This window comes from Temnothorax americanus, unplaced genomic scaffold (genome assembly GCF_048541705.1).
Source record: "Temnothorax americanus isolate GAGA-0224 unplaced genomic scaffold, ASM4854170v1 Scaffold3, whole genome shotgun sequence".
In the NCBI taxonomy this organism is placed as follows: domain Eukaryota; kingdom Metazoa; phylum Arthropoda; class Insecta; order Hymenoptera; family Formicidae; genus Temnothorax; species Temnothorax americanus.
The window spans coordinates 8,682,535-8,703,245 of NW_027509442.1; the positions used below are offsets into that span (position 1 = coordinate 8,682,535).

The 20,711-nt window shown below is 34.2% G+C and overlaps 4 protein-coding genes across 8 annotated transcripts; 2 read left to right on the plus strand and 2 right to left on the minus strand.

Annotated features, from left to right (window-relative positions):
- Positions 1–365: 365 nt before the first annotated feature.
- On the minus strand, positions 366–9,755 carry Caper (RNA-binding protein 39-like protein Caper). 3 transcript variants are annotated; one of them, XM_077410940.1, is made up of 9 exons: positions 9,375–9,755; positions 8,860–8,932; positions 5,955–6,019; positions 4,171–4,491; positions 3,703–3,907; positions 3,292–3,558; positions 2,914–3,089; positions 2,651–2,821; positions 366–2,345 (listed from the first exon to the last, which is right to left on the minus strand). In XM_077410940.1, the coding sequence occupies exons 1-9, from the start codon at positions 9,410–9,412 to the stop codon at positions 2,048–2,050; spliced, it is 1,614 nt and encodes a 537-aa protein (XP_077267066.1). In that variant the 5' UTR covers positions 9,413–9,755; the 3' UTR covers positions 366–2,047. The 3 variants fall into 3 exon arrangements, with proteins under 3 accessions (XP_077267066.1, XP_077267067.1, XP_077267065.1); XM_077410941.1 differs by lacking the exon at positions 8,860–8,932 and having other exon boundaries at positions 9,375–9,754; XM_077410939.1 differs by lacking the exon at positions 9,375–9,755 and having other exon boundaries at positions 8,860–9,346.
- Positions 9,756–10,241: 486 nt separating this feature from the next.
- Positions 10,242–13,168, plus strand: Geminin (geminin DNA replication inhibitor). 2 transcript variants are annotated; one of them, XM_077410966.1, is made up of 5 exons: positions 10,242–10,692; positions 11,528–11,649; positions 11,835–11,971; positions 12,077–12,255; positions 12,335–13,168. In XM_077410966.1, exons 1-5 carry the CDS (start codon positions 10,651–10,653, stop codon positions 12,392–12,394), a joined length of 540 nt encoding a protein of 179 aa, XP_077267092.1. In that variant the 5' UTR covers positions 10,242–10,650; the 3' UTR covers positions 12,395–13,168. The 2 variants fall into 2 exon arrangements, with proteins under 2 accessions (XP_077267092.1, XP_077267094.1); XM_077410968.1 differs by having other exon boundaries at positions 10,245–10,692; positions 11,531–11,649.
- Positions 13,163–16,115, minus strand: LOC143900029 (multiple inositol polyphosphate phosphatase 1). The gene is made up of 8 exons (XM_077410946.1): positions 15,522–16,115; positions 15,131–15,441; positions 14,783–14,908; positions 14,546–14,690; positions 14,342–14,442; positions 14,150–14,259; positions 13,674–13,874; positions 13,163–13,592 (listed from the first exon to the last, which is right to left on the minus strand). The coding sequence occupies exons 1-8, from the start codon at positions 15,718–15,720 to the stop codon at positions 13,427–13,429; spliced, it is 1,359 nt and encodes a 452-aa protein (XP_077267072.1). The 5' UTR covers positions 15,721–16,115; the 3' UTR covers positions 13,163–13,426.
- A 93-nt stretch (positions 16,116–16,208) lies between these two features.
- Mip40 (Myb-interacting protein 40) lies at positions 16,209–20,340 on the plus strand. 2 transcript variants are annotated; one of them, XM_077410961.1, is made up of 8 exons: positions 16,214–16,367; positions 16,469–16,626; positions 16,721–16,796; positions 16,882–17,017; positions 17,098–17,301; positions 17,759–17,942; positions 19,776–19,924; positions 20,002–20,340. In XM_077410961.1, the coding sequence occupies exons 3-8, from the start codon at positions 16,721–16,723 to the stop codon at positions 20,021–20,023; spliced, it is 771 nt and encodes a 256-aa protein (XP_077267087.1). In that variant the 5' UTR covers positions 16,214–16,367; positions 16,469–16,626; the 3' UTR covers positions 20,024–20,340. The 2 variants fall into 2 exon arrangements, with proteins under 2 accessions (XP_077267086.1, XP_077267087.1); XM_077410960.1 differs by lacking the exons at positions 19,776–19,924; positions 20,002–20,340 and adding an exon at positions 18,026–19,362 and having other exon boundaries at positions 16,209–16,367.
- The last annotated feature ends 371 nt before the right edge of the window (positions 20,341–20,711 follow it).

A 20,711-nucleotide genomic window follows, 5' to 3' on the forward strand; every position in this document is an offset into this window, starting at 1 on the left:
GAAAATTATTACGTGATTGTTACTTACGTGAAACACTGTATATGATATATTTATAATGTTGTTGATTTAACTTTCATAAAAAATTATACAATAACCAATCATAAATAAAATGATAAATTTAATCATAAAAATTTACATCCTATATTTTGCGAATTAAATAAATTGTCAGTTTTATTTCAAAACTCGGACTTCTGATATCTTTTGTATAGTTCTAGATTTAAACGCGACTGTTTAATATAAAAGCATTATATTGATAAACAGTTGCGTTTAAATCTACGAACGCAAATGAGAATGTTTATTACAAAATTTTGTGATTGCTTTATTCTTTAATCAATCATTCTATTCCGTACTGACTTGATTAGCTGTTTTTTTTTTTTCGAATCTTATATTTTTAATATAGACCCAGGTAGCGCATAAGCACTTCAGCAATGAGATTTGCCGGCAACTTTAAAAATAAAATTAATCCACTTCAATTGGTCCATTTTTCGGCGCAATATTCAGGGCATCCGGTGTATGATGTCCCGATACTAAAAATTCTGTTGTGTGTTGAAGAGAGTAAAATTTTATAGTAAGGATTATTGTATATTTTATATATCTTGATCACATAACACAATTGTATTTATAGTTTATTAAAATCGTGTCTTACTCTAATGCAATATTCTAAACTGTAGAAGAGTACTTTATCGTGAAATAACTATTCGAGTGAAAAATTTATAATACCTGCAGACCTCTTTTCTATCACATTTTGCTTCCACTTCCATATAAATGTAACAAATCTAATATGTATCTAAAGTAATGCTCGCCACTAAGCCCTTGCAACCACTAAAATACCTTGATCCTTTCTTCCCCAAATATAAGCCTGTAATAACGCATCATTGTGAAAATTTTATTTTTTATACTCTTAGATGAGTCGAAAATATAGAGAAAAAATTCAAGTTGGATTTTCTCTTCCTATTTAATATTACCATAATTGTGGCTATAATCTAGGAAGGATATGAACTAAAAAGTAGTACAGGAATTATATAGAATCGATTAATCAAACGATACAAAATTGACAAGATTTTTTATTCTTTTAATATTAAGGTATTTTTTTTTATACGTTGTAGATACAAACTTAATACGTGAACTAGATTAGGGATGAAAGGATTAAGGCCTTTCTTTTTTTTATTCAACGTAACTGCTATGAACGATCGACTGAATACCTCATTAAAATATTCAAAAACATGCTATTTCAATTGCGAAACATAATACATCGACACAAAGTGAAATATCCGCATCGCGTTAACATTTAGGTGTCTGTAAATTTTAAAAGAAATAAAAACAATTGTCCTTACTCAAAAACGAAGTTGCGAGTTATCTTATTGATTGTTAGTGCTTTGAATCTAATTTTGACGTCCTTACGCTTCTCAGCGTATGGATACATCGTCAATGCAGGTTTTGGAAAAAAAAAATCAATTTCAAAATCATATCGCCGATATCGCAGCCTTCGCTCCTTTACAAATAAAAAAAACATCAATTTCATAATTGCATTATATGTATTATAATATCGCCAAAAAATTAGGACAATCAGTATTTATATTATATTGCTTCATATTACAAGGGGAAACTAAATAAAAAATTATGAAATAATATAAATATATATACAACGTAGCATAGAATCATATATTTTAAGGTCCATAAATCCTTCAATTCACATTTGAAGTCGGATGCAAATGTCAAACAACCTTCAACAGTCACAAATTTTGATTGCCATCAAAACTCACGCGAACAATGGACGTGCCGTGAAACGAATCGAACTTATCGCATGTTTAGACTACTACAATGAATTTATGCGTGACATAAGTGACAACATATCAGAGTGACATCATTGAAACCTGTTGCTTAGAGAGTGCCTCCTTTCTCCATTTTATCAACAAATAAAAAATGCGATTTCACCAGACAGCAACAAGAAAATGTGAGATAGAGAGAGAAGAACACAATACTACGCAAGGATTTACACATCAGCAGACGATTGTTGCTCGCTCGCTTGCTCGCTCGTTCAGGATCATCACATTCCTCTTCGCGGCGCACTTGGCACCAACAGTTGCAACGCAGTCATCGCATCGGGGAATAACGAGTGATAATTCACCACCGGTACGTAGGCTGCGGTTATGACACGGCCAGCGAACCATCGACCATGCAACGAGTTCACCGCCGCCACGGCAGTCGCGATCGACGGGCATTTCACGTAAACGTTGCCCTGCGGTGATGCTTGATCCACATATACGTGCAGAACGCCCCCGTGCTTGTTACATTCCTCGATCACGTCATCGCGGATCTCTTTTGCCCAGTTAGGATTCGTCTCACTAGAAACAATAACGATACAAATTATATAATTTCTTATTAATTTCAATGAAAATTATAACCCGTAACTACAAGCAATACTTTTCTTAACAAGTTTGAAAATATTTTACAATAAGAATGTCATGTCATCATTAGTTTTGCATATAACTGGCATATATGTTATGAATCAATTATGATGACATTTTTATTTAGCATATATATTCCCCCTAGTGAAAGTACAGCACACGCAACACTAGGTCTACAAATATGCAATGCATAAATAAGTGCTAAAATAATACTGTTCGATACGAGGTAACACGTGACTTACTTTTGCGGATCAAACATGTTCGATAACATGAAACACTGTGTCGCAATGGGAGGTGCAGCTTGAGGTGGTGGTTGCGGCTGCGCCATTACTGGTGCCATATTTAAAGCGTTTGCTGCAGCGGGAGGAATTTCCAGGCCAGTACCTTCCGCCAATTTGAACATCAATTGTAACCTTCAAAAATAATAAATTTTTTAACGAAGTGACCTTAATTCGCATATTAATTTGTTCCTTTTTTTTAGTCTTTTATGTTATATTTTACATACCTTCCAGTCGCTCCGAGATCAATTCCACTACGATCTAGCTCATCAGTATCGAGTAGAGAAGGTCCTTGAATCAGGTCGGTTCGTTCCGTTACGTTTCCAACTTTCATAGGTCTACCAGCGAGCTCGAATCCATTCAGTTGTTCCAACGCTTTTTTTGCGTCGTCTGCATTTCTAAACTGAAAAAAAAATAATAATAATAATAATAATGTAGATCTTGAGTTTCACACAAAAATATAACAAAAAGTATTCAAGATATTGACAATAATGGATTACAAATAAAAAATTTTTAATTTAATTATATAAAGAAATAATATATATATCTTGACGCATATTTAAAGAGAGACATTTGTGCATATGAATAATGCCGTGAAAACTTACAGTCAGGAAACCGTAACCCTTGCTGCGCCCCGTTTCAGGATCCATAATCAACTGTATGTTGTCAATCTTTCCAAAGGGTTCAAAGATCCCGCGAAGCATATCTTCTGTAATGTTAAAGTGTAGAGATCCTACGTATAATCGCATGGGTCCTGTTTGTCCCTTAGGCATTAGATTCGGCATCGAATTACCCATGCGATTCTTTTCAGCCTGTGTATGCTGTACTACGATAGGCACTCCAAGAAGCTTTTGACCCGATAGACCAAGAGCCTACAAAGTAACATGAGAATCAAGGAAATACTTTTCCAGCTATTCAGTACAAAATTCAGTAAAAAATTTATCTAAATGAGGAAAACGCTCAGGGAACATGTCATAAAATACTATTTGATTATCATCTCCAATTAATATACTCACAAGTGTCACACTCTCTGGGTCTTTAAACTCTACATAAGCAATCCCTTTGAATCTTCGAGTTTTGTTGCATGTGATAAGTCTGACATCCTGTACTTTGCCGACGCTTGAAAAGAATTCTTCCAAATCGCGCGCACGAATTCGCTGACTTAACTGCATACAAAAGACAGTCCGAGCATCTCGTTCCTCTGGTGTTAATTCATCGTTTCTGAAGACATATGTTATTATATTCATTAAATATTTAAAAAAAACTTTTTAAAGATTGGAGAAACTCTTAGTTTGACATTGTTGCACATTAATTTCTGTTACTAAATGCAGTAGTAACAAAACCAAAGTTAATATTCATATTGATTTAGCACAAGTATACCCCCAAAATCACAGATTGCAATTCCATGATTGGGTCTAGTCAATTATGCATCTCAAATTTCATTAGTATAGAAGTCTTATTATAAATGTAACAGATATACTTACATTCCAAGCGGACTGTGACCTTTGCCGAACGGCGGTCGGGCTCTGGGAAGGGTCAATGGTGTCAGCGATCTCTTCCTTCTTCTGTCTCTGTCCCGATCTCTGTCTCGTCTGTCCCTATCTCGTTCGCCGTCCCGATCCCTGTCCCGATCCCGTCTGTCGCGCGATCTTGATCTTCGTCGACGATCGCGATCGCCGCGATCGCGATCCCTGTCGCCGCGATCGCGGTCTCGGTCCCTGTCTCTGTCGCGATCCCGTCGATCTTTGTCTCGGCGATCGCGATCTCGGGATCGTGAACGAGAACGCGAGCGATGTTTGCTTTTCCTACGAAAGAAAAATACTTCAATTAAAAAGGCTCGCTCGAAATAAAGCGAATTGAATAATACTCCTTTAAATATCAAGATGGAGATTCAAGATACCCACGTGTATGAAATTGTTTTAAATATATATATACTCTTGTACATATGTACTATACTCACGAGTTTATATTAAATTAAGAGAATGTGGTTTTCATTTCAAAGCTAAGACATTGATTTAAAAAACCCATTAAAAAAATAAATAATGTAAAAATTACTAAGAAAAGTAGGTTTGAACCATTCTGTTGAAGAGAAATCCCTACATATATAAAATAATGCTAATCTTGAATGAATTCTTTCAACATCTGCATCGATTTTTATAGTTACTATAGAATTATATTGTTATCACTAGAATACTCGGATTAAAATCTTTTTGGCAAGTAATTTGAATGAATGATGCTAAAATGATGAGTATATTGAGATGCTGGAAAATCCATTTTCCACTATATTTGATTCAGCCATAACAAAAAAGTTGCGTTACCGAATTTTTTTTTGGTATTCTTTAATACCGAGTTTCCTAAGACTCGGTTATTAAGGTAGCACAACGCAACTTAGTAATTTTATGTAATTTTATTTCGTCTTTTCATTCAGAGTTATAAGGAAGTATATCGTTTCACGAAAGGAGAATCCGTAGTACAGATATTCTTCCTATATACTTACCATCATCAGGTTTAACCTTTGGAATTATGAAATTAACCGGCATTTACTAATTGTATGGGGTCTATAACAAAGAGAATAAAACTTCAGATGGGTCTATTAGGCGAGTGACTAATGCTGCTTCAATTATGGCGCAAAGATATAACAACATCGCAAGGCGTTGCGGGAAATGACAATGTAACTTTTTCTTTTTTTTTTGTTTTTTACTCTAACTTGATTCGACAGTGTATTGACGGTGTATCAGGATTAACGACATGCTAACATAATACTCAAATAATAGTCACAATATATTCTAATGACAGATTCCTCGACAATTTTGACAACCTGTACAATCGTAAGGACTATTTCACGTTGCAACAAAGAACACATAGAGAATAGCACAAGAAAATTAAATAAAATGATTAGAAAATCGAAATATCTTTTATTCTTAATTAACGTTACTCTGTCATCGTTAGCTTTTTATCATTAACACATTGTATTCAATGTCATAACGTACCGTCCGGACATACTGATACGTATAAATTCGTTTATTTTGAAAGTGACCCAAGTAAAATCTCAAAACGTAATAAAATGAAAGTAAGACGATGGCGAGTCGATGTGTTTTAACAAGACCTCCAAATTGTAATAAGCTTTGTGTGATGTAGGGTCTCACCTAGTCTTGCTCAGCTTCGAAGTTAAATACAAGGGTCGTGCAATTAAGTTTTGTAATCCTCATCTACAATCTCCATTTAATTTTCACTGTAACCAAGTAATTCAAAAGAAGGTTCTACTCACCCAGACGATTTGCGACTAGACCCATTCTCCTTGGAGGACTTGTCTTTGGAAGAGGAGTCCTGCTCCTACGAACAGCAAACAGTTGAATGCCATGCCAGCCAGCCGATGTGGCAGGGACGCGCGAACAAGGGGACAAAAAGCAAATCGTAGAACGTTAGTAAATTTCATAACGACAGTCTTTTCGCTATAAATATGTATAAATATAACAATAACGTTATTATGTATATATAATGTATTTCTTTTAATATCTTTTGTTTTATTGTCAAATGTCAAATTCAACGAGAATTACGAACGAGAGAATCTGTTTTCTTTTTCGTATCGCCTGTCAGTACTACGGTAGCAACCTTCCCTTGTTGCGGAAAAGCAATGCTTTTTTTGATGCTGGATGAGACAGATGTCGGCGTCAATTCTCGTGCTCTTTCTCATCTTTTCTGTTCATTTTTTTTTTGTCCAGAACTTTCTATGGGACTCTCCGAGAGCGCTGAGGGAGGGGAAGGTACAAGAAGAGAAGAGAGAGCGAGCGTGAGAGAGAGCGTGTATAACAGAGAAAGAGTAAGAGAGAGAAAGACGGGGCGAGCATAGCGATGCGACACGGTCGCATGCACCTGGCTCAAACTTACCAATCGCTTTATCGGGTATTAGGAAAGCATTGCAATCTTGGGTTGAGCATGCCTTGGTGTTTAAACTACCAATGGCCAACCACACATCCTTTTTCTTCTGCAAAAGAGAGCCCTCATCAAAGACAGCACGATTTCAAAAGGGTGTGTAAACGCGAGAGACGCGAGCGAGCACCTCCAATCGCTATAAAGCCTACGATTACCAACGCGCATTTGCTGATTAGGGAGTGTGTCTCTCGTTAATCAGGGATCGTTTTAGACTACTGTTCTTTCCCCCCCTCTCTTCCAACACAGGGAAGAGACCGACCCACTCTGCAAGATTCAACTCGCACAGTTTCGCAATCCGGCTCAGAAAATTCTTTCGTTCTCGCTGTAAAGCGTGTTTCAATGACAATGCAAGTGGCAGTACGAACAACAGTTATTTTTTCTCTTACAATTCAAACATTAATTCACTTGGTGAACGTTGAACTTTATTAAGGATATAGCAGACGAAATATTTGGATGGAGAACAAAAGCAAGTTCTTGAAACAATTTTCTTGAATAAATATAATTATCTTGTTTTAGTTTACTGGCCAATTTACTATACTTTCACCTGGTCGTTTGCAAACTTAAGACGTAACGTAGGATGCTTACAAAGTTCCTATCCAGTTTCTCAGAGCAAAAACGTTTTTTTTTTTTACAAAAAATTACGCACAGATGTACAATAATGTCTTTACATAAAAATCTCCAGTACATTAAAAATTATATTATTACTGCGCGTTTAAAATTCTAAAAAATTGGAGCTCTCTACATGACTCGTGTCATTTACCTCAAGCTACACTGAAAACTGATCGATAAGATGGATAGGCATTTTGTAAACAATTTCGAAACGTCGAATTTAGTAGAGAATAATAAGCTAAAAGCAAAGTGTGAATTTCGGAACCCTGACGTGTCTTCTGTCGCACTGCGATTAAGTGTTGCGATACCTGATCGATGCCACTACCTAGAAGGCAAATTGCTATCATTACAAGTTGTACAAAAACAGTGGGCAGGGTTTAGAAATGTAAAAAATGAGCTCGTTCATGAACCTTTACAAGTAAAACGTTTTCAAGTTTCCTAAAAAAAAAAACATCTGACAACTAGCAGCTTTGCACTTTGACAATATGACAATATTTGTATCTTACAGCTCTGTAACAAGAACTAAAGTGAATTATCTTTGTTACGTTTGATATAAAGAGAGAAGTATTCAAATAATGTAACTGTAAATTAAGTGAAAACAAACAGAAATAACAATTGCAAATATTTTAAACTTATAAATCACAATAAAGTTCAATCGACAAGCTCTACTACTTATATATGATAATGTATCAATACTAGATAAATAATTATTAAACGATAAGGAACAAAGATGTATTTAGATTATGTAAGGATAGTGAAAATAAGTATTTCGTAAAATTGATTTCTGAATACGAGTATTAAGTATCGGAGTATCGTTAAATATATGGAGTACCCTTCTGCTTCTTATATCTTACAGATAAGATACACTTTATCTCAGCAAAAACAACGAGTAAGGAGTGTTACGTTATAAGTTATAGCAAAGTGCAAGAAGAATGATTTGAATTATTCAATACGTTTTATTGACTTTTTTTCACACGCGTGTACTTATTTTTGAGTCGCAAGGCACGCTCAAAAATCCACAAATGCACGAACTCACGAATTCCTACATGCTCGAGATGGTAGATTTGTAATAAACCCACAAATGTCAAAAATTCTCATAGAGTCTGGAATCCGAGGATCCCTCAGAGTATACGTTATTGATTCGTAGGTTGCTTGCAAATGTTCAATCGCACGCTCTTGCATTCAAACACACTTGCGCACATTCATTCGACTTTTATTCGCGTATAAGCTTTGGCGCAAAAACCACAGGGACTCATGTCTAACGGTACCAATGTCGTTACCATGTGTTCAAACAGCATGAAGCTTCCCATGGATTACCACGAGTTATCATCGTTATCATTGTCAAGAACTGCCTCCATTTGATTGCGCGAGTGTGTACCGTCATGACAGCGACGCGTGTAATCTCCATTTTAATCTTATGAAACCTAACACCTTTGTAAGAAAAAAAAATTTAAAAAAAGATGAAAAAACCGAGACAGAGACAGAGACAGAGACAGAGACAGAGACAGAGAGAGAGAGAGAGAGAGAGAGAGAGAGAGAGAGAGAGAGAGAGACTAGAAATAAGAAAAGAGACAAGAAAAAAAGAGAAAATTATTAGAAAATGATGTTAGATGATTGCTGTATCTTAATACCTCGTCGTCTTTCAAGTGCAAGGAACTCGCTGGCGCACATCCTATGAGCGCGAGGGTACATGTTACGTACCATCTATAAGTACAGAAAACGGAGGTGTTGATCAATAGTCGGTACATCAGAGACAAGGGTGTACTTTGTTCTACATATATATGTATTTTATATATATATATATATATACTTGTATATATAAAACTATCCATATACCATACCACACACAGAGAAAGAGAGAGTACAAAAATATATATAGCGAGACTGACAGAGGAGAGAGAGGGGGATAGAGGAGAGCGGCGGGTTCCCTTTTCTCTCATACGGCGGCGAGTGCGTTTATTAAAAAATAAAAAAAAAAATAAAAAAAATAGAAGGCACGTACAATGCGACGCACGAGCGTGAGCGAGGGCGGAAACGGCGGCGACCCAGATAGAGACCCAAATGAGAGAAAGAGAGAGAGAGAGAGAGAAAAAGGTAGCGAAGAGAGATATCGGTATGCAATAGCTGACAGAGAAGCAAGGCTTACCCCTTTCTTATACGGCGCCTCCAGCATCGCCTCGACATCCAAATCCTCCGCCATTGCGCGAGTCGGGGAGCTCTCTGAAACGCCACGCATTAGCGGACCACAGAATTTCACGTTGCTCGCGGACAAGAGAGGAGAGATACGTGAATGACGAGGCGTCCCTCGGTTACCGGAGACTATCGAGCTACAAAACGTGCAGGCGCCGCGACAATCGTTCTAAATTGAGAGCGGCTCGGGTATCGGGTAACGATCGAGAGTACATACAAGTGAAACGCGTTACGCGAGAATAATCGTTACGCGGTTACGCGACGACGATGACGACTGACGACGATGGCAGCCATGGCAGGTCAGATCAAAATGGCCGATACCGTACCGGATTCGGTGAGCACTGTGAGCAGGCCTCCTCTCCCCCCCCCCCATCCCTTTCACTCCCCTTCCCGCCCTTCCTCGTCCGAAATGCTCTCTCCGGAAATGACGCTCGTCAATACGCGAATCGTTCGGCAACTGCACGTTTGGCCAAAAATTGAACCGCTATTACTTTTATGCAATTAAAACGAATTAATTGATCAGATTAAAATTGTCGCTCCTAGAATTATTAATGCATATTAAAGATCGAGATTGCATTGAGCGTAATGACGATATAATGACATAACGCCAAATTCAAACTGTCGCGGCAAGATGGAGGTATCTGGCATCGATGGGCGCGTGTTCGGCAGACCCAACTGTTGCACAATTGTTGAGTTCGTCTTATCGACACTCCGCGTAGTCCGCGTTGATCGGTTGGTTCTAAAAGTATGAGAACCACGCACGTGTTCGATTGCTACTTGAGAGCGGCTTTGGTCTTGCTCGGTCCTCGGTCTGCTGAACGCGACCAATTTCTCATTGGCTGTTAGAAATATACGCGCATGAGCACACCCGTGTTCTTCCACCATGGCTGTCCAATACGCTGGCGGCTGGCCACCACATGACCACGCGACGCAGTGTTTCCAACTTCGCAGTTCCCGCCATGCGGCTGATCGCTGATCTAACCGGTTGCGCGTTGCGTGAGGGTGCGAGCTGTGAGCTGCGTGCTGCGTGAGCCGCGCTGCGTGTGCCCCCGAGTGGAGCATATTTATCGGGAGAAACCGATCGGAAAGTTAACTGAAACTTTATTCAAACGACATTCGCATTGCGATGCCAAACTGTGTTCGTGAATAAAGTAACACACGAGTCGTCTTTTCGTCGCACGCCGATCGAGCACTACTACCTTCCTCCTCGGATCTTTCTTGCGGCTTGTAGGATGAAACCGGTTACCGACGCCGAAACGAATATCGCTTCCGAGGTTAGTGTGTTTATTTCTCTTGTCGCGTAGAAATCATCGAGAAAATGATGTTCCCCAACGTGATTTCGTATTAGAAGCGTCTATTGTTCGATCGTCGACGAGGGAATATGGAACATATTATTTTTACAACGTATATTCTTAAGTATGTAATATTTCCAACACAATCGGAAGGTCATTTTTTTGTTCAATCGTGTTTACGTATACATGCCGAAAGAAAATTCCAAACGAAATATTACGTGTACCCAAACTTACAGAATAATTGAGTCTGTTGGGTATACGCTTAATTTCAGTTTATTGAATTTTGTTACTGTTAATATATAAATAGTTGGTCAGTCCCACTTTCTGGCTGTTATGCTAAAGTTAATAAACTATATAAATAGTTGGTCAGTTTATATTATTCAATTGATTTATTATTCACATAGAAATTTATGTTATATGTTGCCTCAGATTAAAAATATACGTCTCCAACGTGTGTAGAAATATGTTCAAATTATAAATCTACTGTATTTTTGTTTATTACTATGTGGGATAATTATATTCACACGTTGGAGACATATATTTCACGTGACGTACTCTTCTTTCGGAAAGAATATTATGTAGAATATATAAAAAGACACTTTTAATAAATTTATTATTTATTAAAAATGCCTTTATATATTCTACACAATATTCTTTCTGAAAGAAGAGTACATCGTGTATTGCAAATAAAATCTGTAAATAAAAAATAACTAGTTTCATTACAAAATAAAAGGAATAGTAAATAAAAATTGATATAATACTTGTGTAGCAAATATATAATAGTCTATGCATATTGTAATTATTTCTTTTATTAAAGCAGGATAAAGTTAGAAAATCTTTGCACGAACTGCAGCCTTCGGCTACTGATAAAGAGACTTTAGTTGGCGCTGATAGAATGATCAAATCCACTCAACAAGCGAAAGAAGCAAAATCAAAAAAGTAAGTTAATTCTCTCTTTCCATTTGACTTGTGAAGAGATTGACCAAAAAATATTTATAAAAATATTTATACTTTTGAGCATGCGCGATGAGAATGTACCAAAGAAAAAGTCATTTCTTATAGAATCTTTACGTTAAGGAAAATTTATTGGAATGTGGAAAATGTTAAACCTATGTATGTTTTAGAAATGTACCTACAAAAACTAAAAAGGATGTTTCTAAGAAACAAAATAAGGTGACTACTAATGACAAAGCTGTCCAAACTGTATCAGAGGAAAAGATTCACAAAATAGAAATTGAAGCCGAAGATTTAACATGCACAGGTATATTTAACATAATATATCATTTTTTTTTTTTTCATATGTATTCTCTCTTAAAAACCAGAATGCACAAAAGACAAATTTTCTATTAAAAAATATTTCTTTCAGATTTAGCTGGTCCTAGTGAGAATTACTGGCAGGTCCAGGCTGAAAGGAGGCGAATAGCACTTAAGAATACTTTAGAAGAAAATAAGGAACTTGTAAAACGTATCGAAAAGTTAGAAGAAGAAAAGCGTATTTATAAAGAAATGTTAAATGAGACAAGGGCACTTGTTGAAGTGCTGCAGGTAATATATCTATTACATTGATACTTATATTCGGCACTAGTTACTATTTTATAATTATATGTTGTGTGTTCTATTGCAGGACATGATTGAAGATGACAGAAATGATATAAATAATTCATTGGAAGACAGTGTCCTTTGATTTAAAAAATGATTTCTTAATACAACGTTATAAAATAGGTACGACGAACTATCCAGTTTTTACGTAAAATTGTTGAAAGCGTTCAAGTTCTCACATAAGCCGACATAAATGTATAATTTTTACACACATGAATATATATCGCGTCTTTTTTTTTCACAATAATTTTATACAAGAATTTCAAACTCTCTTATAGATTTTAAAAGGTTTTAAATATCAACTGTGTATTTTAAATAGGACTATTTTTCAATAATATGTACGTAATACAAGTTCAACATATAATATCAAGATCGGGAATAAAATACAAAACAGTGTGTATAAAGAGACGATACAGAAAAAGAGGCAGATTATATATTTTTATCAACGGCAAATTGATGAGAAAACGATGTAAAAAAATTGAATTTTTAATTTTATTTCTGAATTTTTTCAAGTATTTTCATCATTGAATAATATTATCAATATTTCCAAACATCCTAAAGAGAGAGATAAATAATAAATGCAACACTTACAGTTTTGAATCACTCAAACATTTTGTTGTGAGAGCTTATTTTCAATTTTACGTAGAAACTTGCTAATTATCTGAATTGTTATTTTTCTTACAATTATTCATAGTCATAAAAATCTAGATTAAAATCATTGTTCATCATTAAATATATATTTTATATCAACTCATCCCTCATCAGTTCTACGGACAAGTATATTGCACGGAAAAGAATTTTACTTAACAGTAAGGAACATTTGTCATTTATATATAAATAAAAAGAAATGTAATGATAATTGAATTGTTTATTAATAATTATTTATGTACATAGTAAGATAAAATAAATGTCGATCTCTTTTATTGTACATTTTAAAAAACATAGATTCTGAATTCATCAAAAAATGAACCAGGTACGTTTTGGCAAAATTTCTCTTAGAAAAATATATATTTTTTTAAATTAAATTATTTTAATATATTTTTCATTAGATATGTAAATAAATAAAAGGATGCATATGTATATGGCATTGTTGCAAAAATATTTTTGGCACTGCTCTTCAATTTCGTATATGGCACATAGCGTCAAACTGACATTCTTCATCGTTATCTGGATACATCGCCTTCATAGTACGTAATGGACATGGGATATCTTTCGGACAGCCTGGTAAATATACCGGTCGTTCCTGAAGCATGAATAAAACACTGGGCCCGTAATATTCGCAACTGAAAAGAATGTAATTAGATAATTATATATATGACGATACAGGCAGCGTATAATTCAATGATTTTTAAAAAGAAACATACTCGTACAAAACAAATGCCATGTTAGATGCAAATGTGTCAATAATGCTGCTCCTCCAAGCTCTTTTATCTTCCTTTTTGCGTAATGTAAAGGAGTCGTGCATCAAAGGATGTGCATCTTTAGCTAGCCCGAGTAAAGCTATTAATTTCAAAATCGTGCCGGAATGTGTAAAATAAGCTGTAGCCAATGCCCCTTCATTGGATCTGAAAAATAACATTCTTCTGATACATTGCGTTAACACAATTGAATTATATTTAATTACAAAGTTATTTACAACAATAATTCTGCAAATTTTTAAAATTTAAATTACAGTCTCATATATGTATCGTTTTAAAATATTTTCAATTAATTAAAATCTTTTTGACACACATATATAAACAAAAAATTTACACATTCTTTCGTTTTTGTAGCTTAAAAAACCAGTGATAAAAAATAACAATTTTATATTAAATATTGCAACGAGTATAAATTTGCATACTCAAACGAGTCAAACATATTTTTCAAGGCAGGGCACGCTTGTTCATAAGTTAGTGGATAGCCATATCCATCGATCCAATAGAATTCTAGATCTTCCGCATATTCAAAGATCTATAAAATATGAATTTAGAATTAGATACACAATTAAATCTTTCAAACTAAAAATTAAAAAAAATTTTGTTTTAAATCTCACCCTGAAATCATTTAATGAAAATATTTTACACCAGGGAGATACTACACTTTGATTTAAAGCAGTCTCAAAAGCGCACGCTGTGTGCATTAAGTATGCAGTTTCTGAAACATATAAATGATTATATAACACAATTAATAGGGAAATATTAGTAGCAATAAAACAATACTTATCCAATTATATACAATGTGTTTAATAAGTGCCAACCATAATCGATATCATAACCGATGCGCTTTTTAATATCGTTTAACATATTTTTTACAATCTTGCTGTCCAGAAATTTCGTTTTCTCTAGTTGTGCATCTGAATTCTTGTCAACTTCTTGACGCCAGCGAGGACAAGCCTTGTAAAACTAGAACACAATCATATCAAATCATATACTTAAAGAACTAGGAAAAATTAGAAGCACAAAGTAAATTGTCTGAGATTTTAAAAACAACTTACTCTTATCACTCGATCTCGATACACCGGTAACGGATACCAAACATTTTTGCTGTTATGAAAACCGAATAAACCAACAGCGAAGTGTCTTGCGCTCTCTTCTGTACGTTGTGTGGCGGTGAATCTAAACTAAAATTCAGCCGGTGATTAAGGAACGTAAAATGTGTATTTAAAAAGGACCGTCTACAATAACCGTAAGATTATGCAGTAAGCTACTGACTAATGGGATTTTTATAATTTAAGAATAATCGACTGTGGTTGGTCAATAGCTTACTGCTTACGTCTTACTGCGTTCTCTTACGGCTATTGTAGACGGTCCTTAAATACATTCGGATATTTTGCGGTGCATACTTTATATGTCTGATTGTTGAAATCTTCTGGCAACAGAGACGGAAACCTTGCCTGATATCTTTCTCCGAGATCGATCATTTCATTCTCCCCTTCTACTGCCAATTTCATCATGTGCCCTCGAGCAAACGACAATCTCCATTTTCTAAACAGAGCCGCATCGTCGGCTGACAGATTCGTCGCTCCTTTATCATAATTGTTTAATATTACATTTTGTAACTCTGGTAATTCATCTATCATACGAGGTATGTACTTCTTGCCCGGATACCGAGTCCCATGACGCAGAACTAACCAGATCTTTTTCTCCACACAATCTGTAAACCAATTAGTGATAAATACACGTTATTAGAGGCTCCATACTTGCGTCAAAAGCGGATTAGCGGTATAGGTATACCTGGATATTCCAACGGTGACTCGTCGTAATTAGCTACACATCTATAAGGAGTTTTTGATCCTAATCTACATTCGTAACCGTCATTACGTTTGGAATAATCAGAAGCAAGAAAAACATCTGCTACCATACAAAATATAAGAATCTCAGCAGATACTTTCCAAAGCATTCTGTATAGTCTTGTGTCACAAGTCACAACCATGTCACAGTCCACAGATACGTTTAACGTATATATATATATAATTTTTGTTCTCTCAATTATTTGACACAATGCATTCTAATATAACGATTATTTTTTTCTATCTGCGACAAAAGCATTTTGTCAGTAATAATAAATTTGTCATAACAACACGCTGCATACACCACGCACCACGCAGTATACACATGCTTAAACTTTCTCGAACACTTCAAGCTGGCGCTATAGGTTATGTTCCCGCAGCTGAACACACTTTTTCTCTTCCTTCTCCTTTCCTCTAACCTCTTGATTATATGTCCATTTCACAGAAAGTACAGTGTAGCTGAACTTCTTGTCACTTATTTCTTTTTCCTTTTTCTATTCAATTCCTGATTATATGCTTATTTCATTTCAAGTGTAGAAATATATAACGTAGTGCAGCCAAGGCCAAGCTAAGAACACATATTTCATTCAACAGCTGCTGCAAACCGTTCGCCGCGCAAGCGTAATCACTTGATCACGGTCGTCAGGTTGCAGGCTACGCTCGAAAGCAAGGCTATTTTGGTCTATTTTGAGAAAAACGGATTTAGTAAATTTAGAAGTATATATGGAAGTATATATGCGGTTGTTATATCGTGCAGTCAATCGTTTGCCGAGTGTAATCTTAGGAAAAAGTGAGAATCGAGACTGCTCTCTCTCTTTCTCTCTGATATCTTACATTGTTCTAGCAGCAGAGAGAGAGAAACTACAATAACTATTTAATAATTCATTTCAGGTACATAAGAGAAGTATACTTCTTGCTGGACGAATATGAGCCGAAATACCGATTTTAAGCCGAAATGACATTTTGATATTTGATCAGATTGATTTGATCGAAATTTGATATTTTAACTGTTCTGATAATTGTTCTATGTGACTCAAACATTGTTGAAGGTAATCTCTTTTTTTGTTTGCTAAATATATAAATTTGCTATTGCTTAGTTAACTATTAGAATAAGTCAATATTACACCATTATGTGATGATTAGATGGGAAAGAAAAGAAATATTCAACCACCGCCAATAATGCCAGGACGGATAAAAGTGGAAATAAAAGATGAAATTGGTAATGAATAAATAGATCAAAGAAAAACAACCAGCTATTACAAACTATATTAAATATTATAGTATTGATTATATATGTTTACTAGGGGATAGCGATGTTCTTGTAGCGAGGGATCGTCTGAAGGGTGCTCTTCGAGAGTTGTTACAGCATAGCGACACTGGTTCATCGGGGGAATCAGATGACAGCCCTGTTTCAGATTATAAACATCCCATTAAAAAGATGTAAGTCTCGACGTTTGTCTATTATTACATAGAATTACCTATTTGAGAGAAACCAATCTTTCGATAATTGTGACATTTAGGACAAAATCCGTTAATCTACAACAACCACGGAAAGTTAGACGTCGCCGACCAATTAAAACTGATGCGGCGTTTCATCACACATATGTGATGAAATTATTCGACCGTAGTGTTGATTTAGCTCAATTTCAAGAAGACACGCCGCTATATCCAATATGCCGTGCCTGGATGGCTAATCAACCAAGAAATCCACATTTGGTCCCTAAGTAAGCAAGATTATATAGATATCGCTTAACTCACTCATATTAACATATTTGCTTATTACATTAAAGTTTTGGATGATTATTTAATTTTACAATATTTTATTGCGCTTAAAAATATTTTATATTATACTTGAGATTTTTTCAGTATATATTGCAGTTATATTTCTTAAATTATACTGCAGTATTTTTTGTGTTTCTTATGATTTAAAAAATTGTGCGTAATGAGAAAAAAATAAGAAAAGATATATGTACAGAAGGCGTCATTAATGCCTTCCTAGTTGTGTTCTTGGGATTTCTATAGCGCACGTTACATGTACTATGCTTCAGGTGGAAGGCATTAATGACGCCTACTGTACGATATATTTAGCAACTAAATTAAATCATAAAAATATTTTTTATTTGTTTTCCCTTACACACAACTATATGTAAAACTAAAATAAATACATTGATTTGTGAACAGGATACGTAGTCCAAGTCCAGAAGTAATTAACGAAGTTAGCATGGCAGATAACTTGGTTGGTGCTGACGGTGAAATAAATGACGTTCATTATTTGCCACCTCCTTTGCCTCGTGAAGAAGCCATACCGAGAAATCGGATTCCATCTCCTATACTCGGAGAGAAAGACGATTTGAACTTAGATTACGTAAGTCAATAATTTCGATAGGTGTATGTCATTTAAATTTATATTAAAACAATTCACAAAAGGTAACACGTGACTCTATGTAGAATCGTTTGTCTCATGGTCAGCAAGGCCCGAATTTTGACTTCTACTCTCATCTCGTGTCAGTTTACAGTGTTAAAAGCACGCTAGCTGTAGCCAAAAAATTTACTGATATCAATGTCGTCGGTAAGCATAATAAAGTATTATTAATAATACTTATAACACGTAATAGGAAAATGTTTTCTATTGCTGAACTGGCTGTATTGGTTCAGAGTTTATCTTTTTCCTTTCAATATGGAATCAGTGAAAACTGATTTTTAGAGTCTCCCGTTATTTTTTCGTTCCAGCCAGAAATAATAATTAGTTAATTCGATATCGATGCGTCGATAAATAGTCTATTTCAAATATTGGTTGATCTTTGTTTCTCATCTTCGACCTCATTATAAAAAAACTTATACCTGTGATGTTAATCAAGCAATTGCGAATATTTCTGTAAGATTTCTATTGTCTTTCTAACTCTACGTCAAATCAATGCAAAGTCGGAAAGCACAATATATACGTATATATTATGTATTCGATGCAGAGAGAATTAGTTGAAAGATAGAAATCTTAAATATTCATAATTACTCAATTAACATAAAAATAGTTCTGATGAGGTCAAAGGTGACAAAAATATCAATCACTATTCGACATCGACCATTTATTGAGACGCATCAATGTCAAATTGATATCAACTTGACTAATAATTTCTGACTGGTGTGTAAATGATTGTAAAACTTTAATTAAAGTGGCGTTCACGCAACTCTAACAAACTGATAAATAATATACACGGTGCTCAGATTCGCACACGTTTCCTATGACTTGCACCCGAGACGCTATAATCAGCTACAGACTAACGTGACAGACTAACATCGATCTTGACATAGTTAAAGATGTCTTTAAAAATAATATCTTGCGTACATTCAAAAAGCAGATTCAAAAAAGCACATGTCAGAAATATTCATACTTAAAAATTGGACATTTTGTAAATTAATATAGTAAAAATTTCAATTTCTATAATTCTATAAAGGAAAGTAATCCTCTTAACTTAAAAAAAAAAAATGTGTTAAAATTATTTTTAAGTTCATATAATAAGATATTAATTTGAAAATTAATGACCAAGTTACGTAACATCGAGTTAAAAAATGTTACAAGTAATGTCTTATAAAATAAGTGATAATAAAAATAGAATCCAAATATTTTGTCAAATATCTGTTGTCGAAATATCTCATAAGAATAAAGATATATACTGTGTATAACATAACAGAGATGAATAATTTATCTGAAAAACAATATATGGAATGAATGTGGGGCACGCATGTTTATTTTATTTATTTATTTTTTTTTATATTAAAAATATCTATCTATAATAAAAATATACACTTTTAATATATACATATTTTCTTATGGGTACTTTATTAATTTATTCGTACCCAAATTTCTTGATCAATTAATTTTCTATTTAAACAATTGTCTTTAGTTATTGTTAATATTTTGTTATTGTTCTATTAAGCTGAACGGACATTTAAGATTAAACTTCTAAATTATCTTGTGTCTCTTAATTTAATATCACCGCTGATTTTTTTATTGCGTATTTTTTCAAAATTTTATGACTGAGTAAAATCCATACGTGAATGTATCATGCTTAATTTTTTCTTTATTTCTTTTTTTTAACTGTATTAAAGTTTTAAAAATAAGAAAAATGTATACTGTACATATTTTTTATATTAACAATTATATTATAACAGATATAAATTGTACATAACGTAATTACAGGAGGGACAGACTCTCAAAACGCAAGAACAATTAATGAAGGATCATAGTGAACGGTGGAATGCCATACGCAAAAAATGGCATCGACAAGCACATAAAAACGAACAACGTTACTTACAGAGTGCTACTATACTTGGCACCATTTTTACAAAGTTTGTGTAAAAGATGTCGATTGATATAGATTTTTCTTTGATAAATTATAATGCTTATAATTTTATTCATATTTCAGGGCACAATCGGAATTTGAATAGCAGAAATGTGGCAGTCCAATGACTGCCGGTTCTTCCGCCGCTGATTCTACTCGTGGTAATTTTTATTATATAATCAGGGAATAATAATTCGTTTGCTATCTTTCTATACATTTTCGTTGGTGAGTGAATGCAGAAGTAATTATACTTATATGTCTTATATGAATGCAGTTTTTTATTTTTAATGCCCAGAAGAAAAATGTAATCATGTTTTAATGATATTCCGATAACAAATTGTCCAATCTTATTATTAATACAAAAGGAATTGTAACGCATTTGTAACAATTTTATTTTAATAAAAATAATAGAGAGCATGGTAATTAATTTTTCTCTTAAGTTTACATAAATCATATTTTACATCAAAATTTTATGTATATGTATATATATATATAAAATATTGATAAAATAACATACAAAAATAAAAATTTACTTTAATAAATAATATACTGTTAATTCTAAAATCTTTGCACTAATCTTATATCCTCAGTTTATTTTTTTATGAAAAACTTTGGAAGGAGGGCTGAATAGTTATAAATACTTCCTGTATATTCCTAATAGTTCATTATACGCCATTGCATTAAAACATTATATAGAATTATGTTATTGTAGATATGAAAAAGGATCTTTGTAAAAATGTTTGATTTGATTAAAGATGGTTATCTTTCTGTGTCATCCTAATTGCAATTAATAT

What these genes read in the sequence shown, in the direction of transcription:
- Geminin (XM_077410966.1), top strand. Translation starts at nt 10,651, where the DNA reads ATGAAACCGGTTACCGACGCCGAAACGAATATCGCTTCCGAG. An exon ending in AAAGAAGCAAAATCAAAAAA is followed by an intron (nt 11,650 to 11,834) that starts GTAAGTTAATTC and finishes TGTATGTTTTAG; the next exon opens with AAATGTACCTACAAAAACTA. An exon ending in CGAAGATTTAACATGCACAG is followed by an intron (nt 11,972 to 12,076) that starts GTATATTTAACA and finishes TATTTCTTTCAG; the next exon opens with ATTTAGCTGGTCCTAGTGAG.
- LOC143900029 (XM_077410946.1), bottom strand. Translation starts at nt 15,720, where the DNA reads ATGGTTGTGACTTGTGACACAAGACTATACAGAATGCTTTGGAAAGTA. An exon ending in GTCACCGTTGGAATATCCAG is followed by an intron (nt 15,442 to 15,521) that starts GTATACCTATAC and finishes ATTGGTTTACAG; the next exon opens with ATTGTGTGGAGAAAAAGATC. An exon ending in TTTCATTAAATGATTTCAGG is followed by an intron (nt 14,260 to 14,341) that starts GTGAGATTTAAA and finishes CATATTTTATAG; the next exon opens with ATCTTTGAATATGCGGAAGA.
- Caper (XM_077410939.1), bottom strand. Translation starts at nt 9,168, where the DNA reads ATGAGAGAAAAGGGAACCCGCCGCTCTCCTCTATCCCCCTCTCTCTCC. An exon ending in TGCACTTGAAAGACGACGAG is followed by an intron (nt 6,020 to 8,859) that starts GTATTAAGATAC and finishes TGCTGTTCGTAG; the next exon opens with GAGCAGGACTCCTCTTCCAA. An exon ending in GATCTCGGAGCGACTGGAAG is followed by an intron (nt 2,822 to 2,913) that starts GTATGTAAAATA and finishes TTATTTTTGAAG; the next exon opens with GTTACAATTGATGTTCAAAT.
- Mip40 (XM_077410960.1), top strand. Translation starts at nt 16,721, where the DNA reads ATGGGAAAGAAAAGAAATATTCAACCACCGCCAATAATGCCAGGACGG. An exon ending in GGAAATAAAAGATGAAATTG is followed by an intron (nt 16,797 to 16,881) that starts GTAATGAATAAA and finishes TATGTTTACTAG; the next exon opens with GGGATAGCGATGTTCTTGTA. An exon ending in AAACATCCCATTAAAAAGAT is followed by an intron (nt 17,018 to 17,097) that starts GTAAGTCTCGAC and finishes TGTGACATTTAG; the next exon opens with GACAAAATCCGTTAATCTAC.